Below are 22,771 nucleotides of genomic sequence, written 5' to 3'. Positions count from 1 at the left end.
AAGGTTAGAATTATCCATAGTACCCTTTATGTGAATCATAAAATGCCTCAAGCAAGGTTTTGAAGGGTTTCGAAGGCATGCCTGATTACAGTGCAAGAAGGATGGAAATATTTTTCCCCTTCAAACTGAAATTGTAAGGTACCACTCACATTTGGGGCATGACACTATATATATATATATATATATACTTGAAAAAAAGGGTCTGAGTGTGCTCACCCTATGTTTTAGCTCATAAATCAAATGCTTTTTTCATATTTTATATGTCAAACTAATGTCCGCTTGAAGCATGTATTCTCCACTAAATGAATCTATTAGTCTACGAAAATGTAGAGGCTTCTTATTTAAGTCCTTGATCTTGGCAATGATCCTCAATACCTAGGATCATTAAGAAACTTGGAGGATGATAGTGATCTCCGAGAATGATAGTGATCTCCCCTTTCTTGGTTACAAACCCTAAGGTACACAGCCATCGGCAATGATAGTGATCCTTGGATCAATCTACTTAGACAATCCCACTATTAAATTCCTAGATGCAAGATGCATATTTTCGTTTATAAATCAACTGCTGTTATAAATTTAATCATCATGCACTCCTCTTCACTTAATCTCATCAGGAAGTCAACCCGCTTCCTAAACCACCATTATCGAAGGCTCCTTAATTATATTACCATTTTCATCCTCAACGTGAGAGATGAACTCTGGAGTTCTCGTGCAATTTAGGACTTTGAAGAAGAATTTAGAAGAGCCTGATTGACAAAAGCCCTGAGCGTATTCTTCTGTTTTCAAATAGATCCATCTAATTAGTCTTGCATCAGCTGAACCCATCTAGCTCTGCTTGATTCAGATTAGAGCTTTGCCTTTCGGAGAGAAGAAATTCCTATTCTTTCTCCTCAAGTAATTATTGTTGCCCTGAACCTTCCTTAGCCCTAAGTTTACCCACCACCACTCTAATCACTTTTTCTACGTTCTATCAACAAAGTGAACAAACATAACTGAAGCATGTTGTGATCCTTTCCCAACCCAATTTATAGCTTTGGAGGTTTCATCCCTAAACAAACGATCCTCAAATTATCAAATTCTTCCGCTTGTATCCCTTAACTCTAGTGCCCCAGCCTTTGAGATTGTGCTAACCCCATCTGAGAATTCACAATGATCAGATAAGCTGGAAATGGAATAAACCCAAACACTTCAATTGTGAGGTATCCAATTTGCTCCAAATTGAAGTAGATGATGATGTACTGACTTAAGCTAAACTTTAGTATAATTCAATTCTCTCACCAGAGCCTTTGAATAAACCAGTTCAATCACGTGTAGAGAGCAACATCATAGGCATAGCTACTTATAAATCTAAACAGTTTTCTTTTTTTAAATAATAATAATAATGGGGGCTGTTTTTTCGATTTTTTCTCTTCTTGGCTTATTAACAGGTATCCAAATGATACTTATGATCGATTCTGGTATCCAGTTTCATTGGAGGACAACAATGTCCTTCGGACAACACATGCGGTGAGTGTGCAGTCTATCGACAGCCCGCCTGAAGCAATGCTGCAAACAGCTTCGACAGGCCCATCGATCCCTTCCAACTTCACTACTAGCATTTCATCAGCAAGAGTGTACCATGTAATCATGTTCTTTGCAGAGATAAACCCCAATGTGACAGGGCCAGGCCAAAGAGTATTTGATATATACTCAAATTCTCACCTCGGAGGAACCGCCCCATGGGCCTCTTCCATTGATGTGTTCAACAGGTCAGGGGGCCCATACATAGGCACTGAGCTCTATAGCGGCTCCCCAGTCGTCCCCTCCAATGACTCCCTCTTAATCACTTTCAAATCCTCCCCCAACTCCACTTATGGCCCTATGATCTCCGGAATCCAAATCTTGTTGTATACTGCCGATCTTATGTCCAACCTTACCTATTCCAATGATGGTAAGTGGTACATCTACCCATTTGATTGATCAGATTATCATTCAGGGTATGCTTTTGTAGATGGTACGCTGACTTTTTTTATATAAAGTTTTTGATTTTTTTTGGATTACTCATGGTAAATATTTACTATTCCATGTTATGTGAGTATGCTACTTGATTTGTGATTTAATTGGTGAATGCTTGAAATATTATTTATCACTAATCGCCTCTTTGTGGTGGTGGGTACAGTTGAGGCAATCAGTGCGATAAGAGACTACTATAAGATAGAAGGCTCAAGCGGGGATCCATGCTTGCCTAAGGACTTCGGATGGACGTGGATTACATGCGATATCACGCAAACTCCAGCAAGAATTATATCCATGTGAGTGGCAAACTGAGTTGATTAGGTTCGAGATTACTTAACATAAAAATTTTCGCCTTTTAAAATTACTTATCATATTATTACTCCGGCTCTCAATGATAGATGATTAACCCCTATCTCATAATTATAAGGCCTAATTACCACAAGTTATTGCTCGTTGATGACCCCAGATCGTTATCCAACTCTGCTCTCAAAAGCACCATTTCTGCGGATTTGAACTCGTTGTCTGCGCTGACCAAAATGTAAGCCTAATAATTACGGTATATATAAGTCTAATCACGCAATTAAACAGCACTCGTTTAATTATTTCCTACAAAACATTTGTGTTTTTTTTTAAATAAAAAGAGAATAGCGTTGATTGGTTGATGTTCACTATAGTTACCTTGACAATAATAACTTGACGGGGGGAATTCCAGACCTTACCTCGCTGAGCAATCTGGAAACATTGTGAGCCCACTTACCCTCAATTTAATAATTGTAATATGCATTGAAATTTTGACAGTATTTGCATAGATAATACTTTAATCAAAGCTTCATTAGGCACTTCTAACTCGGTTTCAAACGCTGGTGAATTCGCATTAGGGACCTTCACAACAACCAACTCTCGGGGACAATACCCGCCTCGTTGGCTGACCTCACAAGGCTGACAGAGCTGTACGTGTTGTAGTAATTCTTTAACTTTAATTAAATTGTTGATTGCCATATGAGATCTAAGTCTTGGATTATCTAATCAACATTCAATCCTTAATTTGCAGGTTCTTGCAAAACAACGAACTCCAAGGGGAAGTGCCAACTGACCTTCTCAATAAGGCAGAAGAGAACAAACTCGACTTCAGGTAAGTAACTTAATTCTATTTTATTATAAATAATCACGAACCCTTTGCATACATTTTTGCACGAAATCTTTATCCTTGATGAGTATTTTCTTCTTGAGTGAAATGATAACAAAATGTTCTCCATTATATTATAAAAACAAAAACATCATTGACAAAAACAAGGACATCTTTGACTCTTAGATACACATGCATGTGCTTGTGAATGATCCTTTGAAAATGTGTTTACTTGTGTACTCATGCTTGTGAATGGTCCCTTGGAAATGTGTTTACTTGTGTACTGATGTGTCAGTGCATCTGCACATGGTGGAAATAAGTCCATGTGAAGGAACATGAGGCATAAGTGGAAATAACTGAAGTGATTGTAGTTTTTGTAATATTCAATCACCTAATTACGGGAAACATGTAAGTTTGTAACTATACCATGAGTGTGGAAAGTTCTCTTACTTGAGTCTCTTAGTTCAAAATCCCAAAATAGGAGTGAAGAAAATGATATTACCTAAGGGCAAACATGTAACTATTCCATGAGTGTGGAAAGTTTTCTTACTTGAGTCTCTTAGTTCAAAATCCCAAAATAGGAGTGAAGAAAATGATATTACCTAAGGGCAGGTTCATAGAGGATGGTAGAAAGGTGCTCTTTTTGGAAGGGTCCATTCATGCACTCTACTACCCATGCTAAAAAGAATATGACTACTTTACCCTATTACAAAATGGACACAGCTCAAGTGGTTAGAGCTCTTGAGCCCAAAGCGGTTGACGCTTTTGGCCATATGTGTTGCATCCTAGGTTCAATCTTCATGAACAAGTTTGGGATTGACGTCTATGAGATCTGAGAGATGCCATCGAGTCAATCAACTTCTTTAGGCTCGATTTCAATCCTAGTCATTCCTCAAGTGGAATTTCAATGAACCATTAGATGCCACATTAGAAGTGAGAGAGTTTCACCACTCACTTCAGAACACGGCCTGAGTTTCCTAGTTAATAGCTTGGTTCTAGTATGGAAAGTAAATACAAGACTAGTAAATCACACCATCCATAACATGTGCATTTTCTCCATGTATTAGTAGGTTTTTATCTTGTGTGAATATATCTTAATCTTAGCACCTTAAAAATAATACTTATACCTTTATGAAATCATTTGCATATAGGAAAGTGCATACACGATTCTATATCATCCATATTGTATCTATATGCATGTGCACTTGTGCAAACACAAGCGCATACACATATTTAAAAAATGTAAAGCACTCAACAAGGTCGCTAAGAAATGAGTAACTTTCTCATGTGGATTCAATATAAGGGAATGTTTAGTTTAACTTAAACTAACTTCCTGCAACCCCCCTCCCCTCTTCCTCTTTTTGTTACATCTGAACTAGTGTCGCCATTCAAAGAACTTGTACTATTGCATATTGGCAAGAAAGGGTGTACCTAAATGTCAATAACAACATTCCAAAGCCTTTTGTACGTGACACACCATATAGAAGCATAATGGGTAGTTGGTGCCGTCAAGTTTATCCTCAGGGAAAAGCATCCCAACTACATCTTTGCTTACCATTTAGCCTATAAATATAATGAGTCTTCAACAAAAAATGTAAATATCCGTGGGGGGTTCACTTAAAAATATATAAGTATACCACGTGAGGGCAAATGAAGGAGTTTTTTAATTCAAAATTCAAAGGTAAATTTATAGAAATACATTTACAAAAGGGGTTTTTTGAATTGATTTTAAAAAATGACTCATAGGTTCATAAAGAAAAAGGGGGTCATTTTATTTATAAAAACTTCATAGGTACGGGGTTTTTTTAATATCCCTTGAACGCATGTGATACATAGGCTTTCTTAGTTGTGCACCCCCCAAGAAATATCCTAGCCTACATATACTAGCAATGCCCACTGAATGCAACCCACTTTGATCAGGATGGCTCCTAGACGATCACTCTAATGAAAAAGGAAACATGCAAAGTGTATGAAAAATGGCAATGTGCAAAGTATAGAAATGTTACTAGCATGAATGTAGAAATCAATGTCGTCTTGAAGCTATAGATGATAAGCTCAAAGATACAATGTCAATGACACTAGCGGTCTTGTTTACACACCAAATGCTGTTGGAATGCGGAAAACACAAAATCAAACAAAGACAATTCAAACTATTGACACTCTCTCTACGAGATGTGTAAAAACCTTACAACATGCGAATGCACCTTAAAATGAGCAAAATATGCATCGAAACGTGTAAAAATATGGTTAACATAGTTAACAAAATACTATAGAGTATACCTTCTCCACCTAAATGAATAGCTTAATCTGAGACAATAAAAAGATAAACTAGAGGAGAAGATAACAAGGGGGTGAGGGCCAAGAGAATCTTCTCTAATACCAGTTGTTGGAGTAGTGACAAAGGTTGCAACATACACATAGATTTAGCAAGCAAGGAGAGATAGAGAGACACCAACACTCAAAGTAGATTAATGAGAATGAGTGAAGTAAAAGTAAAGTGACAATATAAAATCACTTACACACAATGGAGAAAAAAAACCTCCTCATCAAGAGGGAAAAGGTACTCCATCCCATTATTACCCTACGGCCATACATCACTACCATATAAATGGCTACAATTCAAACCCCATGAACTAGAGTTTAGGATTGTCTTTTTGTGAGATGTGATCTCAAGATGTCCTCGAGTCAATCAACTTCTTCAATCTGGAAGCTCTTTTCCAACCCCAATCATTACTCGAGTTGAATTTCAACGAACCTTGGATTTCCCCTTAGAAGTGAGAGAGTTTCACTGCTCACTTATGAACTTGATTTGAGTTTCCTAGTCAATAGCCTGGTTTTATTATAGAAGGTAACTACAAGACTAGTAAATCATATTGTCAACATGTGCATTTTCTACATATATTAGTAAGGTTTTATATTGTGTGAATATATCTTAATCTTAGTATGTTGCCCACTTTCAAAATAATACCTATACCTTTATGAAATCATTACATAGGAAAGTGCATACATGATTCTATATCATGCATCTATCCATGTGTTTATGTGTGTGCACACAAATATTACCATATGTGCACGCATGGAACACAGGTTTGAAGGAAAAATCACCAAAAACTAGTCTTAAAAAAGGCACAAAAAGATGGTTTTGAAAATCTATTTGTTTTATAGACAACAAAGAAGGAAAACTAATAGGTAAGAGATTGTAAAATAACCTTTTTAATGTTAACACATTTTAGACCTTTGAATGCATGTAACTTACATGCATTGAAATTGGAAACCCCGATATTTCATGGTTTACCTATAAACTATGTCAAACCTTTAAAGAATGTAAACATGGTTGTAACCATAAATATTTTTATTTTTATTGAAAAATAATATTAGACTATGAGAGACTTCAATATAGGTAATGTTTTATTATAAGTATTTCATTGTCCTAAAATATTATGAAATCATCAAAACTTCATTAGATGCAGGAGGTAAATGAAAACTTGTATGCAACGTTATGGTATTTATCAGTGCAATTATCGTAATTAGGGAATAAATTCTCTTAAATAATGTAGTTTTCTAGTTTGAATATATTAGTGGAATGAAAGATATTATTACATCATGATCTATAAATGGATGAATGGTGGGTGTTTGTAAAGTATCAAGGACACAAATTCAACATTTGTATTGATATAGAGTTAACATGTAGTTTTCTTTTTTGACCCTTTTTTTTATTTGGGGGGGGAGGGGGGGTAAAGTTCTATTTAACTCTCCTTCGAGTATCTAGTGTAGGAACATGTGGATGTCTTCGCGTAAAATTATCGGGGAAACGATGTTGATAAATAGGTATTCAATATCCTATTTGCATGGACATCTAAAATCATCATTATTTCTTAACAAGTTTTACATGTACAAGGGCTAAGAAGTTGTTACATACACTCGAGACACAAAGCCTAAGAGCTATGTAAAATATCCAAAGAGATGTAATTTTATGCATGCACATATTAACATACACAATACGATAAGTAATTAACCTAACAAGTTGTCATTAAGATATTTTCTATAGTGGTGATTTCCATGTGTAAAGCATTATTTGATAGAGTTTATAAAGTAAGACATCACTTGTGCAATACTTTCTCTTAGAAGGAAAAAAGGGTATTCTCAACATTGTAATAAATGTCCAACCTTGATCACATCATCATTAAAAAGTGGTGTCTATTTTAAAGTTAATTATTTGATTACCTTGGTAACTTTTTTGAAAAGTTGCATTAGCATACCTACAATGTGAATAAAAAGGTCACTATTTCCTCTAAACAAAATAATATATTAAAAATTTGTTTCATGCAGGTATGAAGGAAACACCGAGTTAACTTGCAATGGGAAGTTGTGCACACCTCCACCTGCTGCCCCTCCTCCAACTCCAAAAAATGAAGTATCACCTCCCTCACCACCAAGCCCTCCCTCACCAAATTCATCCTCATCATTAAGAATAAGTTCCTTTTTGACGTTGATGTGCTTTTCATTATTCATCTTTTTCCTCTCTTCTCAAAGTGATTTGATCTAATGATAATCCTTATTTTAACTCTGTCACCTAACCTACTTAATAACTTTTATGGTTTTGAGATCACCATAAACATGAGCTTTCTTCTTGATAAATTTTCCCTAGTATAAATTCTTTTTCCTCTATGTATGTGCACAAGTATCTCTTCATTGATACAATGTTTGAGGTTCATAATTGACTACGTTGTGTGTGTGTGTGCTTGTTGTGTTAAAGTCCCTATATGTCGGTAGAATTTTTTGAAGTGGACAGTGGAGTCTCGCCGTTCTCCGAGGAGCGACCTAAGTTTCTGAGAAAGTCTTGGCAAAAGGGGTAGTTTTGAACGCTCTACATTAATCAATTCTATGGACGGTTACATATTAATATTTATTTTTTAGTAGTGTAAACCATGACTCCCATTTAAAAAAATCTTTGGCAAATGTACAATCAAAATGAAAGAATCAAATGATTACCACACTCATCATTCTAACAAAAGCCATTAAGGAAACTATCATGTAATTGAGGTTTAAATGTGTCGACCAAATCATTTCGCATGCTCAAGGCACACTGCACAAAAAGCATATAAATGTAAAAGATATATTTCAAACTAATATAAATGAGAACATAGGGTTCAAAAAGAGATGGCATATTGTAGAGGCTACAACTCATGACCACTTGCACTTGTTGTTGATGAAGTAGTTGTGTCTGTGGCCAAAAAACCATACTCAAAACAAGTCCACCATTGGTGGCCCATTACAAGGAATAGCATATACACAACCAAAATAACAAGGAATTATAGCCCTTAATACAAGATAACTCAACCATGGCAATCTTGCAGAAACACAATATTTGAAATTGGCAATACCACACAAGTGTGAATACATGCCAGTAAATAGCTGGATGTATGAAATCTCTGTATCGAAGGCATCCAACACCAAAATGTTTCTAATCATTGCTTGGAAGTGACTCAAAAGGACCACAAAATTTGTAGTAGCCAAAAGTGATGTGAAATTATTGCCGAATTGTGTACCTACTTTGTAATGTCGAAAATGTTATGGCACTCCAACTTTTTCAACAAATTTACTTCGTTCTTCACATCAGAGTACAATTGCCTTTGGTACTCTATAAGTCTGGCATAATGGTGCATCCAGCTACTACAAGACTGCAGGTGGATGCACCACTATGCCAAAAAAACATTAATGCCTGCACGTGTCAAAATAAGCGTAAAAAAAACCGTCAAAAGTTTCCTGCATCCGTCGTCGAGAGTTTCCTGCATCTGTCGAAATAGCAGTTGAAATGTCAGTCAAAATCAGCATCGAAAAGTCCGTTGAAACAAGAGTGAAAAACATCATAATTTCGACGATTTTTTTGACTCTTGTATCGGCGCTTGTATCAGTGCTTATTTCGACGCTTGTATCGGCGTTTGTTTCATTGTTTCCATTTTGATGCTTTTTTTGACACGTATTTCGACGTTTCGGGGATTTTAAGCTTAGTTCTAAAGCGTCAAAAAAGCATGGATAATGGCCATGCCTCTTGTAATGTGTATATGTATATACATACATACATACATACATACATACATACATATATATATGTATATATATATATATACATATATATATATACATATATATATATACATATATACATATATATATATACACATATATATATATATACACACACACATATATATATATATATACATCGGTTTTAACAATCGACCTGCCAAAGGCGGGTCTCGCCCACTTGTGTACTATACAATGTAATATTACTTGAGAACGAATAAAGTTGCTATTAAAATTGGACAATGAAGCCTTTTAGTAAAATCATTTTCATCAAATTCACAAATAAAGTATCAAGACAACTCGTACCATACAATGTAAGATTACTAATTTTGTTGGATTTTATAAACAATTAAGAGTTTAATAGTTTGCACAATAAATTCAAGTGAAAAGTTGTGCTCCACCTAGAGAGAGAGAGAGAGAGAGAGAGAGAGAGAGAGAGAGAGATGTCTCTGAAGGCCACATAAAATATATGTGACCAAATGCAATGAAAAACATAATCCCCCCAAAAAAAAGAGAGTTGACCATTAGATACACATAGCCTTGATCAAATACATTAGTATAAGGTTACAACTCATTATGGGCTAGAGGGGATCTCGAAGCACTACCCCATTTACTTACCTTACAAATTGTTCTAATCCTTTTTTGAGGAATTAAGAAGCTTTTGTGTGTAGTTCTAAGTGCACATGTGACATCTAATGTAACCTAATTGATTGAACATAGTGACAAACTATATGGTCTTTACACGCAGATCAACAATCATGAAAAGGCAATATCTCACACACCTATTTCTCATGGTTGGGGGATCTCCTCCCGTTTACACACACCCCACTCTCTCAAGTGACCCTACACCTGCTACACACACACATAAATCTATCAGGTGCGCATGCAAGAAGGGATCTATGTGTAAACACCCTAAGTCTTTTTCTAAGCTTTACCCTATGTAAACACCCTAAGTCTATTGCTAAGATTTACCCTTGAATGCCACTAAGAGAATATTTTATGTCCACAGACATACATGTCTACACACAAAGTGAATAATGTGGTGTGATTTAGATTCCTATATTGTTAGATATTGCTTACAAGCGTGCTACTAAGCATCCTTTTCATGTTTAAGGTATTAAAAGCATTATGTCTACATTGATGAATTTTTCACTCATATTTTGTACTTGGGATTTGTATTTTGAAAGGAGAGTAGACGTCTTAAGTTATGTGTTCATTTGTAAGCAGTTCCAATGTGCATGAACAACTGCTAGTATGTATAAGTCTCTTATATGAAAGAAACCTTTTAAAAGGCATATGTCATGGAATCATATTTATCATATGTGGTGGCATCACATCTAGCATATGCTTTAGAATATGTAATGAGGTCTCTCCTATAAAAGGGGCCTACTTCTATAATGAATTTATGCTTTCCACTACATCTTGTACTTCATCAATCCCTTTAATCTTGTGTTGATTATCTTGTTAATCATCATATCGCTCTCTCTTCTCCCCCCTAGTTTGTGGTTGCACTCTAGCCTCTTGTCAACAACCATGCATTTTATACACAAAGAGGTGCAAGAAGGAGGGGGAGTTCCTTATCTATAGGACCTAGAGGTTGACCTGGTTGGCAAGATAGACTACCACAACAACTTGAGAATTTTCAACCATCGTACGGTCTAGGAGGAAGTAGAGAGTTGTACTCCCGAGGCAGTGTGTGATTGAATTCTAGAGGAAGAGGTAGATGGCAACCTGAATAGCAATATGGTAGTGGCATTAAGTGTCCTTATTGTGGTAAGATTGGACATATAGCTAGAGATTATTATAAAAAGCAAAATGATGTACATGGTGGAAGAATACAACATGGGAACTATGCCTCATCTAGCAAAGAAGCTCATGAGGAACCTTTGTTTGCAAAATAAAGCATATGATGACTACTATGAAATCACAAAAGGGTAATGATGATACTTGGTACATGGATTTTGGTGGATTAAATCACATAACCTGTCATTGGTGAGTGGTTTGATAGCATGATGCCTACACAAATCTAAGGATATGATGCTATTGGTGATGATACATGTAACATTCTATTACTCATGTTGGTAGTGTACCATCAAAAGGATGCATGATGTGGCATAGTGAAAACCATGTCAGAGGTGTTGTATGTGCCATCTATTTTTACAAAGATTTTGACATCGATTGGACAAATAGTAGAAAAAGGACTAAAGTTGAGATTCAATGTGTATGGATACCTTGTTGAGGACTTTAAGCATGGTTGTAAATTGATTTCCAAAAGTAAAAAAGAAGGGAAATTGTTTAAGCTAGATACCATCATACATGAGTTAAAGTCAACCATGTTTTCTCACAGTCATGGCATTGATATGTGGCATAATAGGATTGGCCATGTGAACATACAAAAGAGTGTTGGCCTTGTAAACATACAAATGAGGATTGGCCATGTAAACATACAAAAGTTAAAATCTATGCAAACTAAAGGCATTGTGGGTGGTTTACCTAGATTCAAGTATGATGGGAGTTCACATATATGTGATGCATGTCAATTTGGGAAACAAAGTCGATTGCTATTTCCCAAAGAGGACCACATAAGTAGGAGACCTCTTGAGATTATGCATAGTAATATCTAGGGCCCTACTCAAATATAATTAATAAATGGGAGGACGCAATACATTAAATTTATTGATGACGGTGGATATACTTCTTGACTATAGCAAGATGGCATGGATACACTTCTTGAAAGATAAGAGTGAAGCTTTTGGGAATTTTAAAGACTTCAAAGATCTTGTGAAAAAGAAATATGGACATTGGATCAAATGCCTAAGGACAGATGGTGTGGTGATGAGTATACCTCACGTGTATTTGATGATTACTTGAGAGAGTATTTTGCAATCCCATCCCACATGAAAAGGGCACTCACAGTAGATCCTCCTCAGGAAAAGGTCACCACATGTCCAAAAATCCTAGAAAATAATGTTTAAATAAGATTTTATTGAAAAACACAAAGTGGTTGACTGAGCCGAACAAAGCTACACTAATCAAGAATTGGCTTTTTGGTGAAAGAATGAATCTTGACTGTTTATGTTTATGGGATGTGAAGGTGCTTGGGGATGTGCTATTAGCGAACCACAATAGAATCTCTAAATATTTTGAATGGTTTGCTTCATCCCATGGGCAAGGTAGCGGGTGGTATAGTGATAGGAGTTCACACTAGGTGGGCCAAAGCCACCCATGCCTGCATCCGAGACCCTATGCATAGGTGGGTGGCTGTGAAAGTGTACTGGGATTGAGTGGTACATAGTCTTAGTATATGCTTTTGGACCTGTTGGGTCAAGGGTTGAACTATGGCACTCCCTAAGGCAGCTTAACCACTACAAGGGAATGGTCAGTTACCAACAACTATTACAGGCATCGATATAAGCAGTGGTAAATTGGGCGTGATTAGCAAAAAATTTTAATTCAAAGTATGTGAAAATTACGGGTGTCAGTAAAACTGCACTGGTATCAGCACCGGTATATTCGTTAGTATAATCACCAAAAATAATTTTAATTATTGCTAGCATGTATACCGATGTGTATACTGACGCCTATATCGACACAGATACCGATGCCCATAAAAATTATAGAACTCTACTGCACAACCATTTCCTGTTTCTTGAAGTATAGAGTTGGTTTTAGAGGTGGACTCCTCACCCCCCCCCCCCACTTTTTTTTTCATGATTCCCTCCTTGTTGCCATGTATTTACTAATTTGTGTGTGTATGTGTGTGTGTGTGTGTGTGTGTGTATGTGTTTGTTTTGTTTCACAAGTTTCTTCTTCTTCTTCTTCTTCTTCTTCTCTTCTCCTTCTCTTCTCCAGGTATGGACCCTAAACCCTTGCTGCTTTCATTGTTTTTTCTCTTTTTTTTACTTGCATACAAGAGGCCCTGAGATGGGGAGGTGGGTAGATAAAGCATGTTGTATAGGCCTTGAGCTTGCATAGGCTTCTTTTGCAAGCTCTATGCATAGGCTTCTTGCAAGCCTACATAAAGCCTATCTATAGAGCTTGCATAAACTTCATGCAAGCTTGCATGAAGTTTATGCATACAACTTGCATAAGCTTCATGCAAACTTGTAAGAAGCCCATAGATAGCAATTGTAAGTAGCCTATGAAGCCTCTTGATTAGGTTTACCTCTATGGAAGCTCTATGCATATCCTCTTTTTCCATTTTTTGTTTATGCTTTTCTCTTTGTGTTATTGCACCCTTGGGTGCCGGGATTAAGGTTAGGTCAAGTTACACTACAAGGAAAAGCTATGGTAGGTGCGTTTATAGATGCGTTTTGACAACGTGGTCTAAAATGTTACGGGTGCATTTATAAGCGCGTCTAAAATTGTGTCTACCGACACATGTCTATAATAGAGGCTATAAGCATGTCTATATGTGCATCTATACTGCATAATAGATGCGCTCTGGGATTTAAAAAACAATTTCCAGAGAGTTGCGTGTGCAAATGTACATCTGTATTTTGTGCACATGCAGTTGTATTTTCTGCACAGGCAGGTCTCTGGTTTAAGGTTTTTTCTTACTTGTACATAGACGAATCAAGATCAGCAAAGATATCAACATAAAAACTTAAATTAAAGATAGATATGCACAAAAAGATTTGTGGACACACTTCGACTCTCTCACCACCCTATCTTCTCTTCTCTATTAATCAGAGAATAAGATTAACATTTGATTAATCATAATTAAAAATTAATTATGATTAATATTTAATAAAAATGTGTCTATTAAGAGGCATTCACACGGGAGAGGAAAAAAGAAGGAAAATTCAGAATTGAGAGGTGAAGAGGATCCCATGCACACGGGAGAGAATTCCATGCATCAACATGTTGCCCCCTACTGCATTTCAGCAAAAAATTGGCAGAAATTCGATAGCATACCCGTGGAAAAACCCGTAAGAATGTATAAAGAATATATTTTTAACCATAAAAATGCTCTAAAAAATTTTAAAAATTAAGAAAATTTCCTAAAAATTATAGAAATTAAGGGAATCCATTCTACCAAAAATATCCACAATAAAATATGTGGTATTTTGGTAAAACTTTCCATTACTGCTTATTTATACGTCGTCACACTTAGCAAAACTTCCCTCTACCATCGCATTTAGAAAAATAAAAAAGTTTAAGGTGCGAAGACCAAATCAATGGCTTAAAGACCTCTGTAGAGAATCTAAAGAAATACAAATAACCTCTTAAAGTATGGTAATGATTTTTACCTTAGTACAAAAATAGACACAAGGTCAACCTCATGAAAACAAAGTTATCGACTCACTAGTTATGACCTTCCATTCTACATTTATATTCACCACCAGACACATGCGCACACATAGTGAACACACATACTCACAAATTCACATCATTCATTATTATATAGCATTAACCAAAAATAAAAGAGAAGGATTACAAAAAAACCTGTAATGTATCAAGCTAAGAAAAATTGTAACAATAGAAAGCCAACCTCTACCTTATAAACATCTCCCGAAATCTTCATATTGCAAAATTTGAAACCGGTGTCAAACTTCCAGGACTACACACCAAACCTATGTGAAACTTCTACAACTACATCAAACAACATAGGCCTAAACTATTTTAGTTTTTTTTAATTTAAAGTTTTGTTTTAGTTCTTTTTCAAAATAACATTTCATCACAATAATTATAAATGAGATAGATCTAACCCATAATCAAGCTCACTCAATTCATCTTCTAACTGGTCCTCTCTTAATCCAGAGTCATTGCAATAATTCTGAATCAGACAGATCTAACAGATAATCAAACTCACTCAATTCATCTTCTAATTAGTCCTCCTCTAAACCCATAGTTATTAAAGATGCAATATCTCTCTCCTCCTCAACCTAGAGCCCAAATGCATATGATAAGTCACTTTCACTCAAGGGATCCACTACCTCAAAGTTATTAAAAGGCATGGATACTATAGGTAAATGCACTAAATACACTAACTCACTAATACTATTGGTCTCATCCAGCACTCTACTCGGCAATATATATATCATAAAAGAAGGGGAAGGGTCATAAAGTCTAGAAGCCCTCCATTGTTCAATCTCTAACTTTCAATCTTCAATTCTCTCCTAAAAAAGACCTCATAAAATCTAGAAGCCCTCCAATGTTCAGCCTCTAACTCTGGACCTTCAATTCTCTTCTAAAAAGGACCTCCTACTAAATAGAAACTCTACTCATCGTGTCTCTAGGGAGTTACCCCTACTAGCAATCTAATAAAGCTAGTCTCATACCTTCTCAAATATGTATGACACTGCAAGAAATATTCAGCATGCAACATCCTATGCTCACGTGCATCATCCTATTTTCACAAGGTATAACAGGATGGAACTGCGATAAAATAAAACCACAAAAGTTGTCTAACAACATGTCTCACCTTACATGGTGTACAAATATCAAGAGTGAGTCTATAATGAATGGTATACTAAAGTGTTCCCAATGATAATCTTCCCAACTACTTTTCCAACATATCCTCATGAGCACCATAAATGCAAAAATCATCTAAAAAGACATCCATCCATTTCCTTTAAAACTCATGATAAGCTACTATCATCACGTGTTGAAATGTAGCAAGAGCATTACACAACCCAAAAAGCGTAATCAAATGTTCCCCACTTAGTGGTAGATTTAGTCTTAGTTTGGTCTTCAGATGGATTAATACTTGATTATATCCACTAAAACCATCCATACAAGAAAAATGGTCATAGCCAACTACTTTATCCAAAACTTGATTAGTAAATAGCAAGAGAAGGTGATCTTTCTTTGTTTTATTATTCAATTGTTGATAGTCATCATAGATATAAATCTTTTTACTCTTTGTAGTAACTATCATGATGGGCGAAACCCATTCACTATAGATGAACTGTGCATCTAGTAACAATAATTTCTACTCTAACAAGCTCTACATACCTTAGCATCAGGTTCCGAGTAAATATAATGTTGGCATGTCTCTAGCTTAATCCCCTTCAAGTCATTATACATCCATGAAAAGTATCTAGGTGTTTAACTAAGTCACTTAATCCCACTATCATAGACCCAATCGGAAAGAACTTTCCTTTCGATACTTCAAATGTTATCAATTCTATACTACAATCACCTACATAATTAGATTGAGGTTTCCTTTCGATACTTCAAATGTTATCAATTCTGTACTACAATCGCCTACATAGACCCAATTAGAAAGAGATTTCATTTCGATACTGCAAATGTTATCAATTCTTTCCTACAAACACCTACATAAAAAGATTGAAGTTTCTTAGTAGATACCTTAGGAATCTCCTGAGAGATGCACACCAGTAGTCCTTCTAGAAGACCATGCAGATTTGACTTACTTATCTTCATCTAGCACTACCATAGTTGCACTAGTGTAAATGACACAAAATTCATTAACTTCCTCCTCTTGTGTTTCCACTAACTCAACCATCATAGAACTAAGTGCTACTTCTTTTTCTTTGCTTCTCTGCTCGTCCTTTTCTATTATGTCACAATGGTGATCCCTTTTGCTCCTTTAACCTATCATTTTTAATCTCAAATGTGTTTGGCTACATAGTTTGCCTCTCTCTTTCCCAGCTTGTAAAGCTCGGTGTCTACATGCCCTGTGTCCCATTTATAGAACTCTACTTATTCCCCTTAATGTTTGAACATAACCCTCATTTAGGGCTATTATTTCCTTAAATGCCCATATAGCCTCTTGTTTTCCTCTCTCAAATTGCTGAGTAAGTGCATGTTCCTTAGTCCTAAGTAAGTTGGCATATAAGTAACTCTTGTTCTTCTATAATTATTTTTTTCTCTTCCAATTCAACATCTAATATAATTATATTTCCCCCTATGATAAGCATCTAATATCTCTTTTAATTCTTTGTTCTGACCTATCTCTAGTAAATCATGTGCTTTATCTATTTCTAGACACAAGATTACTACCCTCGCTTTTCTTAATACATCCTCAATGGTGGTTAACTTCTCTTATTCTTGCTCGTTGCACAACTCCTTTAACTCAATTAAGTTATAGCTCTCCATTTTCCCATTCCATCAGCAACCCCTATTTCTTCTAACGACATCGAGTCTTTGATTCTTCTGACTTGTTAACCCTGTTAAAGGGCTTCTACTATAATTTTTTGTACTTATTCCTCCTTTCTAGGGTTTGGACTTCTAGTACAATTTTTGTGCACTATGTACTTATTCCGTTGCAGGGTTTGGACTTCTCCTTATGTACCCTATTAGGGCTTCTACTACAATTATGTACTTATTCCTCTCTAGGGTTTGGACTTCTAGCAATATGTGCTTAAGTCGGAGTTCTCTGTGTATCACAAGCGGGTCTGTGCTTCTCTGAGGAGTGGATGAAGCGGCACATCAAGCTTTTTCTCTCTAATAGGAGAGCAAATATTAAGAGGGCAGCAAAAAATAATTTGGAGAAGCCTAGCGTGTGTACGGCCGAGGAGTGGAGGTACACAGTTTCGTGAGAAGGCACCCAGGTGCTTTTCAAACAACAAGCAGCGGGTGAGTGCTTCCCGACTACGGAAGCGAGGGGCTGCGCACTTCGGCTCCGGTGGGAAATCCTCCTTTCTTGCTCGTTTTGCAAGTATCATTTCTTCTCTCCTTTCGTTTCGTTTTGTACTATATTGTTTTCTTGAAATAATTGTATATTTTCTTAATTGTTTTTTATAGAGAGAGGTTGTTGGGCGTGACCAACAAAGGAGGAATATGACTATGGGTATAGTGCCCTCCCGTCCGCAATTATGGGCATGGATGCGTACGCGAGGTCTATGCTTAGATGAGTCCATTTTGGGGGCTCAAGTTGATGAGGTAATGTGTTTCCTAAACCATTATCTTTTCTACGTCTAATTGTATTTTAATGCTCTTGCTTACCTTACGCTTGATGGCATGTATGCAGGATGAAGGGGAAGAAGAAGAGGAGGATTATCACTAGGGGTGAAGCAAGTGACGAGGATGAGGAATCGGATGATGAAGGTCACTTGGAATCCGATGAGGATTCCAGTTAGACACCCACCTCTTCATTGTAAAAACTTTATGTGTATATGGCCAAAGGCCCAATAATTTCGAAAATAGAATAACTTTTGGACTCAATTGCATTCTCCATAATGTATGTGTTTCTTGTTTTTGTGTTTGTGTTACAAATCTAAAACTGTGACTCTGTTTTAATTTTTTTTTAAGAGCTGGGGCAAACTGGGGAGTCATGTGCAAACTCCCTAGTGTGCCCTAGCTCTTTTTTTTGCTGTGTAGAGCATTCGCTGCTCAGCAATAAGTCGCTCTGCTGATTGAGCAGTGAACCCGTTGTTGCAGCGAATATAGCAGTGTTTCTAGCAACGAAAATGGCCCGACACCTAGCTATACTTCTAGTTATAAAAACGCTGCTATTTTCGCTGCTAGACCCTCATTTTGTTGTAGTGCCCCTGTGTGCGCAAGTTACTTTGACCCAAATAAAATGTGCTACTTTGGCACTTCCATCCTTGATTCAAACTTGGCTGGGTGACTTAGAGGCTTTAGAGTCTTGGACACTCTCTAGCTTTGAGGTTGTATAAGGTGTAGGGGTATAGCAACTTTGGCTATGATTTGATTCTCACTTTAAGTACATCATCGGTCTCATAGAGGTGGTTACAAGAAGGAACTTTTTGTAGAGAGTAGGGGTGAAGCCTTTACAAATATTTTATTTTCCCAAGGCTTGAAGAATGAAAGGATTTTTGATTGTGTGCTCATTTGGCCACTTACAAGGTTTTTAATTTGAGATGTCTTTTTGGATACATATATTCACATACATAGAGTCACTTGACATTTATACACGGACATTTCAGATGATCCCAAAAGATTTCTAATGTCACTTTGAGATTTTTTTAAAGCTTTGGTAGAAAGTTATTTGGCGGAAACAATTCCTTGTATGATTTGAAACCCTTAAGAGCCACAAAAAATAAGACGAGGATTTCTTTCTTTCTTCTCTGCGATAACGGCAGCAACAATCTGCAAGTCCAAGCTTGTGGGTATGTTGGATGGAGCTTTTCTCTCTCTCTCTCTCTCTCTCTCTCTCTCTCTCTCTCTCTCTCTCTCTCTCTCTCTCTCTGTGTCGCTAGTGCAGCCTGCATCTACTTTCCCTCTTGCTCAGGCAAATTTACCCCAAACTCTACTGAGCTCCCTTCCTGCATGTTTTCTTGTGCAAGGCCCACGAGCTACGCTCGACCATGATCTAATTTGTGCTGTCGCAACTCCTCTTCCCCCGCGGCTTTGATGGCTATGGACCAGTTTCTCTTTGCTTACTACTCAAGCTCCTGCTCACCTTCTTGTTGTGTTGCTGTGCGCTATTCTTTTCTACTGTGATGCACGCTGCTGCACCTGGATGCTCAAGATTCAGTTGATCTATCGCAGAGTTTTGATGGAACTTTTAGGGGGATATTGCCCAATGCTAGGTGACCCAACAGCTCAATGGAACCAACCAAAAAGCTGCATTGTAGCTTGAATTTTGTTGTGCAGTCGTTGCCCCTGTTTCGCTCCAGTGGTGTCTAGAGTGGTTCATACCAAGTGTCAAAAACACCAAAGCTTCAATAAAAATAACACAATTGATCAATTACATTGCTCTCAAAGAAGTACATGGATTTATGCCTCTTATATAAGCAAATGCATGTGAGCTTTTGCAATGTGAACAAGGCATCCAAATATCAATTACATTTCTATCAAAGTACATGGATTTATGCCTCTTATATAGGCAAATGCATGTGAGCTTTTGCAATGAGAACAAGGCATCCAAATATCTAGTTCCAACCTAGACTATATCTTGCAAATGTCTAGTTCCCATATCCTTCCAAGGAGACATAGTGTCCCACTTATGAAAAAGCATATTCTACCCTTAGAGGTTTTTTTCTCACTTTCTCACTCCTTTTCTATTATCTCATGCTCTATGGCACCACACTTTTTAACAATGGGAAGTATGTGAAGTGGGTGAGAAGTTTCCATTATTAACACAAGCTAAGTCTAAAATTGGGACCAGATTGCCATTGGTTATGTTCTTGCACACAATGTGGGAAGGGGAAAATAGTTTCTCATGGGGTGTCCAAGGTTTTATTACCTTTCTAAAAACTTTAGATGAGTAGCTTGTTTTTTAAGCTAGAACATAGAGAATGTTTCACAACTCAATGATGTGATTAGATTGATAAAGGTGATTGATGCTCACCAGTACAATGCTTTTGTAGGCTAGGGTGTAGCCTTATCTTTTGGCTCATAGCTGGACACAAATGTCATGTGCTCGTGCAACACACATCTTATAATGACTCATAGGGGGTGTTCACATGCTCATAACAAGTACACATAGTGGGTGTTCACATGCTCATAACAAGTACACATATAGAGGGTGTTCTCACTAAAGAGTACATAGTGCCAAGTCTAAATAAGATATCCTCCTATGATGACTCATGGGGGTGTTCACATGCTCATAACAAGTACACATATAGAGGGTGTTCACACCAAAGAGGGGATAGTGCCAAGTTTAAATAAGACTTATCTTAACCATCTAGCCACATTTGGCCCCCATCATCCAATGCCTAAATTGGAAACTTTCAAGTGCCTACCACAACAACAAATCCGCATGTAGGGGGCCTTTTAAAATAGAGCACATATATCACCTACAATAATAACACGAGGTTGGAGAATTAAAAATGATTTTCTAATGCTTTATTTATAGGTTATATTCTATCAAAGTGTCATAAAAAATAATTTCACAAAGTGCTTATAATTAGAAATAGGATGAATATTCAGAAAGAAACATATAATCCATCAAGTATCACATGCCTTATCATAGTAGCGATAAACGGACTGAGAGGTAGAGGAGGAATGTGATTAATTCCTTTTCCTAAATTTCCCTTTAAAATTTTGTGGCAACAAATCTCCACATCAATGGTTAAGACATGATATACATGCCTTTAACATTCTTTGACAAAGGTTATAAATTTATTAACTTCAGTGCATGGATGTTCTTTTGAAATATCAAGTTCTTCTAGAAATACTTCATTGGGTTTTTAGAGATATTTACTAAATATTATTATTATATTTCTAACCAGTTTAAAAGAAGAGAAAATATCACTTTAATTAGGTTCATACTATTAATACTTTGATCAACTTGTTGGTGGCTGCAAAGTAAGTAGGTTTAGGATAAGGTTTATGGTTAGGGAGGTGCTCTAGGTAGCCTCACTAGTAGGCAGGCAAGCTTATGCATGATGGTACATGCCTTTAGAATGCAAGACAATAAGGAGAATGAGTGGCCAACAAGATCAAGCCAAGGGAGGTCATGACAGGTCGCTTTGGTGTGGTAGTGTTGTGAGGCAGCTCGGGAACACAAGAAGGCCACTATAGCTCGCCGACTCACCACCTTCGGAACACTCAAAAGCGCTTCTCTAGCTGGAAAGAAAATCTCTCTAAATACCACACAGAGATACCCAAAGAAAGGCAATTTCAGTAGCTCACATATCTCATTATAAAAGCCTTTTATCTGTCAGCAAGGCTAAGCCACTCACATATCATCAACACAAACCCTATTGTCCATTTACGAGGGGTCACATAAATTTTATCAATTTATAAGCTTCAACCCACTCTTCCTTGCACTCTCCTTTATATCACACACTCACAACAAACAACTCACACACACTCTGCCCAAAGCTTCTCTTGGTCTCACACCAGAGGCCTCGAAACAAGACGGCCACCTCCCAGTAGAAAGCCAGCAGGCTGCACCAACACTAGTCACCTCTGAGGTAGCACCCCATGCAGCTTTCCTCGCGACTGTCAACCCTTTGGCAGCTTCTCTGCCTTTGCTATCACCAGCCTGCTCCTCACGTACAAGGCGGCTCCTCACTTCACCTGCACGCTGCACTCCAGCCAAGCTCTGCCCACACCAGCAGCTACTCACTAGCAACACAAGGCGGCAACCTTCTTGAGCTCTTCGCTTGTCTGCAGAACCCGGAGCCCTCTACTGCGCCCCAGTGCCCCTTCTCTGGCTCCTCGTCTCCCTTCAGCAAGCGGTCCTCTTAGAATCGCCAAGCCCCCCCTCTTCACACAAGGCGGCTGCCACTTCGCTTCACGCCTGCACTGCTACTTTATGCTGCTCCCCAGCTCGGCCTGCTCCTACAGCCCGACGTCACAGCTCCTTCGCCTTTCTGCAAAACCCGGGGCCTCACCTTGCGCCTGCCATCTCTTGAGCACCTCCGCAAGCAATCTCCCCAGCACACTAGGCGGCTATCTCTTCACGTCGGCTGTCTTCGCCAGCTACCTTACACCCAGCAGCAAGCTCTGTAGCCTCACCTGCAGCGTTCCAGCAAGGGTCTTTCTCTCTCTGGTTATCTGCAGAGCCTACAAGGCAATTTTCTTTTTGGACCCCCGGCTCCTACTCCTCGAAGCGGCCACTTCATCTTCTTTCATGTCCTCGCCGCCTTCTGGAACATCTGCTGGCGGCCAACCAAGCCTTCCATGTGGCTATTAACATTATTGGCCACATGTATTATATATATATATTTTTTCCTA

At 37.5% G+C, this 22,771-nt stretch overlaps 1 protein-coding gene across 1 annotated transcript in view; it reads left to right on the top strand.

Annotated features, from left to right (window-relative positions):
* Positions 1 to 7,763, top strand: part of LOC147620545 (putative LRR receptor-like serine/threonine-protein kinase At1g67720) — a 9,039-nt gene extending 1,276 nt beyond the window's left edge. Inside the window, exons 3-9 of the mRNA XM_086825433.1 lie at positions 1,428 to 1,930; positions 2,159 to 2,291; positions 2,462 to 2,533; positions 2,670 to 2,738; positions 2,874 to 2,945; positions 3,047 to 3,127; positions 7,451 to 7,763. Of these exons, the coding sequence (XP_086681559.1) occupies positions 1,428 to 1,930; positions 2,159 to 2,291; positions 2,462 to 2,533; positions 2,670 to 2,738; positions 2,874 to 2,945; positions 3,047 to 3,127; positions 7,451 to 7,667 (1,147 nt within the window). The 3' untranslated portion in view covers positions 7,668 to 7,763. The remainder of the gene's footprint in view (positions 1 to 1,427; positions 1,931 to 2,158; positions 2,292 to 2,461; positions 2,534 to 2,669; positions 2,739 to 2,873; positions 2,946 to 3,046; positions 3,128 to 7,450) is intronic.
* The last annotated feature ends 15,008 nt before the right edge of the window (positions 7,764 to 22,771 follow it).

Source organism: Cibotium barometz, chromosome 31 (assembly GCF_041138505.1).
Source record: "Cibotium barometz isolate CiBa-2024 chromosome 31, ASM4113850v1, whole genome shotgun sequence".
In the NCBI taxonomy this organism is placed as follows: domain Eukaryota; kingdom Viridiplantae; phylum Streptophyta; class Polypodiopsida; order Cyatheales; family Cibotiaceae; genus Cibotium; species Cibotium barometz.
This window is presented reverse-complemented; position numbering and strand designations above follow the sequence as displayed.